The sequence below is a fragment of the Coffea eugenioides genome, chromosome 11 (assembly GCF_003713205.1).
Source record: "Coffea eugenioides isolate CCC68of chromosome 11, Ceug_1.0, whole genome shotgun sequence".
NCBI lineage: Eukaryota > Viridiplantae > Streptophyta > Magnoliopsida > Gentianales > Rubiaceae > Coffea > Coffea eugenioides.
The window spans coordinates 12,318,360-12,325,895 of NC_040045.1; the positions used below are offsets into that span (position 1 = coordinate 12,318,360).

The 7,536-nt window shown below is 35.3% G+C and overlaps 1 protein-coding gene across 1 annotated transcript; it reads right to left on the reverse strand.

Annotated features, from left to right (window-relative positions):
- Positions 1-1,978: 1,978 nt before the first annotated feature.
- Positions 1,979-2,371, reverse strand: LOC113751972. Its single transcript, XM_027296116.1, has one exon. It carries the CDS (start codon positions 2,369-2,371, stop codon positions 1,979-1,981), a length of 393 nt encoding a protein of 130 aa, XP_027151917.1.
- Between the last annotated feature and the right edge of the window lie 5,165 nt (positions 2,372-7,536).

Consider the following 7,536-nt stretch of genomic DNA (forward strand, 5'->3'; position numbering starts at 1 on the left):
GCCAAACCAAAACCTCTCTTAGACTGGGGCGTGGGCCCTTCTAAAAACTCTCTTGGATTAGTGCATATGGCACTTGGACTGGTACCCTTAGCATGCTTAAACTCACTAAGTCCACTATATTTATAACTACCACAAGGAGAGATTTCTTTGTTAAACTCCCGATGTGGGATACAAAGACACACTCAACACATTAGAATGTTTTGAATTTATTTATGCTCAGAGTGTAACCCCTCGGAGATTTTTTTTTCCTCTTTTGGTCCTCGAGATAGGCTCATGGCTAATGATTCATTATAGTGTGCCTTCCATAATGCGGCCGTTCTTTGATTAAAAAAGTTATTACAACTACATATATTTTATCTGTCGATTTTTGAGTAGGCAATGGCTATCCCATAGTTTATGAATTATTTGTACAATAAATAATTTGAGTTTATTATGTACTCTTTAGACTTTAAAGAGTTTTATGAAGCACTTAATTAGTTCAGTTTTCTAGTTTCTTTTCCTTGTAAACTATGTGGATATTTGGAGTATGATCGTTCTAAGTTCAGTCAAAATTGTGTTTCGTACGAAGATTAAATAGAACCTTATTATTCCAAGCCAAATATATTCAACAAACATAAACATTTATAGGTTTTCTTTGAATGCATTAATTTTTATAAGCAATACATGAAGGAAATAATATGTTATGGTGGAGTAAAAACTTCGATGATTATCATAATTTTTTGGTATAACTAACCTTTCATGGATAAGAAAGACGAGAGCAACAGTAGTAGTAAGGCAAGCAAAAGTGAAAGCATGTCCACCACAGAAGAATGTAATCCAAGTAATAAGTGAATGAATTGTCTTTCTTTTCTAGAACTTACAGTATCATCCACTTTTATGCTACTATTTATTGCCAAATCTATTGCTGAATTAACTTAAATTTTTTTTTTTGTATTAGAGTTGGTTGCAATCTATGCTATGTGCAAGTGTAAAATTTTTAATAAAAAGGAGGACTTATATTTTATGTTCCTGTATCTCGACCAATTTTTACTTGTACCTTGAATAAATTCTTTATAAGAAGAGGAGGGATGAATCAGGCATCATATATATTTCTCCCATATGAATGTTAAATTTATTTGATAGTCACTAAAAAGTTTTACATGTTTAGCCTCCTTTGTCACATTTTTTTTCTTTGTAAAATTTTGTTCTTGGTGTATAAAGCTTTCATTTATGTTGATATTTATTTGATATATTAAACATATGTAATTTTAATGTTGCAGGTATATTTATGAAGATACAACTTTAGTTTTAGGTACATGTTCATGTCTCGAATCCCAAATTATTAGATTCTTTTTCTTTTCTCTTTTCACATGTTTTAGTTAAAATAGTAAGAATTTTCTATTTATTAACATTAATCGACAATCTTAGCAGTATCAGTGCCATTCAAACTTGTGGTACTTGCTAAAAACTATGAACAAAAATCAATTAGAGCATATTATTGTTTAGGATATTGTGCCACTTATATGTTGATGGTACAAAAACTAAAATATACCTTAAGGCTACATTTTGGCAATAGGAAATTTTTGTATCCTGTTCAAGAATAATTTGATAAAAATACCTTAAAGCCGAAGTCCTAAATGATCACAATGTTCTCCTCAAGCAAACAAAAACTACAACAAATATTATACTTTAAAAATATGACATCATTAGTGCTAAAAAAAAGGGGAGATTGAACCACAAAACACCATTTCACAATTTCGTTTAGGTTATTCGAGGAAACAAGCAACAAGAGAATGATGTCGGGCAAAACTTTCCAGATTTCACATGAGCATATCTTATAAAAAGCGAAAAAGCAAAAAAAAAAAAAAACATTTTCCAGAATGAATGAGTCACTTTCAAATTTTGCATCTAAACTTGATTTCAGATTATTCCATCACATTTTTTTTCCACAAACGTTAACAATTATATATATTTGATAAACCCTTGATAAATACACGAATTAATTATAAAAAGGGGCAACTACCCTCATTTGCTTCCTCACTAAATCCATCAGCCAAACTGGGAAATCTTGTTCCCATTCAATATCATTCACTAGCTGAATAGCAAACTGAGCTAGAGCATGGCTAATTTCATTTTCTGTTCTAGATATACACACAAACCTACAGCTTGCAAAATGTGAAGTCAAATCCTGCACATCTTCCAGAATAGTTGCAATGGTACTATCATACTCATGGCCACTATGTATCTGGTCAATAACTGATTTGCTATCCGAATGGATTGTAATTTTAGTCCATCCTACCTGTTTAGCCATCAGCATTGCATTCCTAATTGCTAAAGCTTCTTCTTTACTTGGTTCCCCCTTATATTGATTGACTATTGCCTTTGCTTTCATGATCATTCAGTTCCACTTTCTTGCAACAATGCCTTGACCCGTCCTGATCATCCTTGATGATATCGCCACATCCGTGAATAAGCAAACGTCATCATCCCCTGTTGTTTGGCCTCGCGTTTGATGCTCCTTGATGTTTGCCGTTGCAGTCTGCTCCTTTCCTTCCTCCCTTGCATGCTCATATTCCATCCATTCCACTTGCGCCTTGGAGACAATGTTGGGTGAATTCTGGATTTCATTATCAAAAACTCTTCTGTTTCGTGCTTTCCAGATTTGCCAAAACAGATTAATGGTGAGGTTCACTCGGTCAGGTCCACATTCCTTTGAAGTAGCTTTAGTGGCTTCCTCCCACCATAGCCAGAGATTGTGTTGTTTGTCTACTAATCCATCCCAGCTAACAGGTGCCAATTTCCAAACCTCCATCGTATTCACACAAAAAAAGAGTAAGTGTTCTATGGTTTCTATGCCTTCTCCATAGTAGCTGCATCTTCCCTCACCTTGTCCAATCCATTTGAAAATTACTTCATTGGTTGGTAAACAATTTTGCAAGCATTTAAACATGAAATGTTTCAGCTTGGCCTTTACCTTTTGGTGCCACAGATTCTTCCACACCGTCCGTTTTCTAACTTCCCAACTTGACTCAGCATTGTATGTTCGGTTTCGACTGATCTGATTTTCCTCCTGTCTTGCCCTTGCATATCCTATTTTCACCGTATATGCTCCAGTCTTTGAAAATTTCCAGATCAGTCTGTCCATTCTGTGACGACCCCACCTCCCCCTAAGGCGAACCAGAGGGTTCGGCGGGCCGCCTGCCCAGCTCTCGCCGGGACTCAGTCGCTCACTACAGTCCTCAAACAAATATAAGATAAATCTCAATATAACTCAAATGAATTACAAGATAAACCTCAAATATTACAATATAAATCTCCAATATACATCAAATTCTCCAAAAATTACATGTCACAAATGCAACGGAAACAATTCCCAACTATACATAAAATGATTCCAAATCCAAATTGTACAACATAAAGGCCATCCATTCACGTGAATAAGCACAACAAGTCCTGCCTTCGCCTTGAGCCCTGTGGAGAGGAATAAAATATTTTTGGGGTGAGCTAGAAGCTCAGCGAGTAACCAGCAAAATCATTAAGCAAATATATTTCACAATGTTGCATTTCGATGATTTCGATGATGTCATGATTCAGAGATCAAATGTCCGTTTAGTGCTCTCGTGAGCCGGTGAAATCATAGCACTTGAACACCCAACGCTCAAATATTTCATTTAACATTAACTCACGAACTCACGAAAGTGAGAGCAACATCAGTGCTCCAGATAACCATAAACAAGGTGGAGACGTTGGTGTCCAGCACTAGACTTTCCCAGAACTCATTGAAGCCAAATCATGTCATGAATCCACATGCAAGCACGCATGATATGCAATCGAATAAATAATGCAAGAAACATTTCACAAGTACTTTGGAAATAGTTTAGGGTCACTCACCTCCACGGCTCAGAAATCATTCAGCATATAACATTGCCTTGCTCCAATCCAAGTCTTAGATCACAAACTCATTGCAAACAAATCCCTTCAAAGTTCGGACAGCACTTCCCCTGAATTTGTTAACTTTTCCAGCCATCATGGCTTCATTATTTCCTCAGCCAGTCCCAAAGGTACACACACAACAACAAGTTCAGCCAATAGCCATTCAGCAAGCTCCAAGTAGTACTAGTACAAGTCAAGCTAGGGAAAAGTCCGGAAATGAAAGTTAAGCTCAAAACCAGAAAAACAGTTTTGACGTCATTTTGCGGTAATGGTACCAAAGGCGCTACGATTGTCGGATGAAGGTGCAAGACCCACCGTTTCGAAGCTAAGAGACAGGGCTACAATATTCTAGAAGGTCACTCAACCCAGTTTCGAGTGTAACCAGGTCAAAAATGCAAGATACTATACCAGAATCACAAAAACAGATTCAGAGAACGCATTCTAGCGGAAACATCATAAATCAGGCTATCCAAGTCCAAATCCAGAAATTCCAAAACCAGCTGAAAGCTAAGAAACAGGGATACATTTCATCAGAAGACCTCAACAACCAATTCGGAAGAAATCCTGACCAAAACAACCAATTACAGGCGCAAGTCTTACTTTCGGGTAAAACCAGAACAGCAATAGTAATTTCGACTTTTCTTATTCCACACTACTCCGATTGACCTGAAATTTTGCAGACACTTCCAAAATGTCATTACCTACAACTTTCATGTTTTAAGCCAAGGCCAATTCGGCCTCTAAATAGGAGCTATAAATTCGGACAGAATGAAGAACATTGAAACCTAGTTTTCCACTTTTCCTTCCAAAACAGAAATTGATTGCAATAATCCACTTTTTCCACCTCATAGAGTCCTTAAACATCATTTCCAATCATCATACATAACCACACAACCATGTTCATATTAAAACAGAAAAATCCCCAAAAATTATAAAAGTTCATCAATTCAACCACAACTCAAAATATAATCCATCAAACCATCTCTTTAGCCATCACAAGTCACTAATTCACCATTATTGGAAACAAACAATGAATCTTTACACACCATACCTTGATACCTCACAAAAGATAGTAGCTTAGTGGTTCCTTCTCCAAAATAACTCCACCAAGACCTTGGCATCTCCTTAGTAACCAACTTTTATGGAGTGATTTGCAATTCCATCGGTTAAAACTCAAGATTGAAGTAAGAAATTGGAGTGAAAGATGAAGGTTTTTCTCTCTCTCTTGCTCTCCAAGTTTCATCCATGAGAAGGAAGAAATGGCTTGATTTTTGGTCAAATTTTGGTTTTAGTAAAGTGAAGGTAAGATGGTCAAAAGTCCAATAGTGAATAGGATGGTGACACTTGTCACCTTTTGATTTAAAACTTATCTTTTTGTCTCTCCAATACAAATATCTTAACACTTTGTAAAATAATATCACTTAATACAAAATGCCAACAAGTTGTCAAAAATATAATGCATTTACCGCACTAGCGGGTTCCACGTTCAAAATACGCTTTTAATTTCTCAAAAATTAACCGATACTAGAAAAATCATTTTAAAACTATCTTTGCTCATAAACTTTATCTGGGAAATTTTTATAATAAAGAAACTGTAGAAAAGGCAGGCGATTAAATAAAATAAACCCTAGAAAATTAGAAAATTTTCGGGTTCTCACACTCATACTTTCGGGGCGTCACACATTCTCCTTCCAATGCTAGTGGGAATACATTCAATGAGCTAAGCCTGTGTGTTTCCAAACCATGTCTACAAAAGTTCTCTTTTCCATCTCCCTTCTTCAATCAGCTCACTCACCCACTTGAGGTTGCATCCCTCAGGTTTTTCAGCCTTCACCTTACCATCTTCGGACCCTATTACCCATCTATCCTTCCATATACTTACCGTTCTTCCATCACCTATCCTTTTCCATAGTCCAGCCAACAACAAATTTTTTGCACTATGAATGCTTTTCCAGCTCCTTGATGCCGAGCCAGGAGGGCCTTTGTTCATCCAATTGGGATCCTTCATATATTTCGCCTTCATTACCTTGCTTACTAACAAATTCGGAGCAGTTAGAAATCTCCAAATTTGTTTTGCAAGCAAGGCAGTATTAAAGGCTTCCAGGTCTCTGAATCCAATTCCACCTTTACCCTTCACCTCTGAGAGTTTTTTCCAGCTTGCCCAATGAATACTTGCCTTTCTCTCCCCTTTGCCCCATCAAAACTTTGCAATTTTGACAAAATTTTGACAAAAGTTCGATTCTTTTGCATAATGAAAAGTATCCTAGAAGTCATCGGTAAGCATTGTACAGCTTGTATGCAAATAGTCTATACGGTTATCAGAGTAGCTGATTCTAATTTCAATTTATGCTCAGTTTCATGGATGTTGAAAGATCAATCGGACTAATTTTGGAACTATTGAAATTTGACTTGATTATTTTATTTTTTTAGTGGAAGCGGGAGGACTCGAACCCGAAATCTCTCGCTTACACTCCCTCCCCCCGTACCACCCAACCCATCCCTCCCCCTGACTTGATCGTTAAAAGGGACAATAAACATAATTCTTACTGAGTGTTTAGACAATATACCTTTTGTTCTCAGGAGTTTAATCTCTCGTTCTATTTTTCTAGGGCAAAATACACTTTACCCCTTGTGGTTTAGTAATTTTTTACATAACTCTCCTATAATTTCAAAAGTTATATATAACCCCCTCATAATTTAGATTAAAGTGTTAAAATGACGGAAATAATCATTTGTAATGGGTTAGAGTGTGATGAAATTAACCTTGTTTAAAAGCTAAAATGGATGAAATGACCAAAATATATAAACATAATATGCATGATACTCTAACCCCGTATAATTTTGTATTCTATCATATAACCTTCTTATAGTTTAGTACTTTACCATATAACCCTTTTATGGTTTTCAATATATATATATATATATAACCCCCCATGGTTAAAAAATAATTTTCAACTTTACATAGGGGTATTTTTGAAATTTTAGTTGACTCCATTATGGAATGTAAATTCTGTCATTTTGACAATTTAACTCAAACTATGAAAAAGTTATGTATAGCTTTTCAAACCATAAGAGAGTTGTGTGAAAAAGGCTAAATCACAGGGCAGGTAAAGTATATTTTGCCCATTTTTCTAACTATATATTGATTGATCAATTGTCCGTATTTTTGTTGGTATCACCAATTTCAAGGTTAATTTTGCTTAAAACTTTTAGTCAATTTGGCTCTTTTTATTTGGCTTTTTTGCTTATTTTGTATAATAGATTCAAGTGATTGAAAGGAAACAGAAATTTAATATATGTTATACATATTGTCGCGCCCCTTTGCTGGAGATGAAAAGGTATTTACAAAAAATATGTTTTTCATTTTAGAAAATAAGTGAAAAAGGGCCTAAAAATGGGACTTTTAAAAAATGTGACAATTTGGGGCCAAAATTTAGTTTAAAAAGAGTTTTAGGAAAAAGGAGTCACTACTTGATATTGAATTTAGGTGTACCATGTGAGGATCCAAAAATTTTCTTATTCTTATCTTATTTTTCTGGCTTATTTAAATAATTATTCACCCGTTTTCTCCGAATTATTTATTTCAACCATTTTAAATCCATTTACATGGAACAATATCTCACT

Bases quoted from the DNA above. Each gene is read 5' to 3' on its own strand.
- LOC113751972 (XM_027296116.1), bottom strand. From the start codon at position 2,371: ATGAAAGCAAAGGCAATAGTCAATCAATATAAGGGGGAACCAAGTAAA.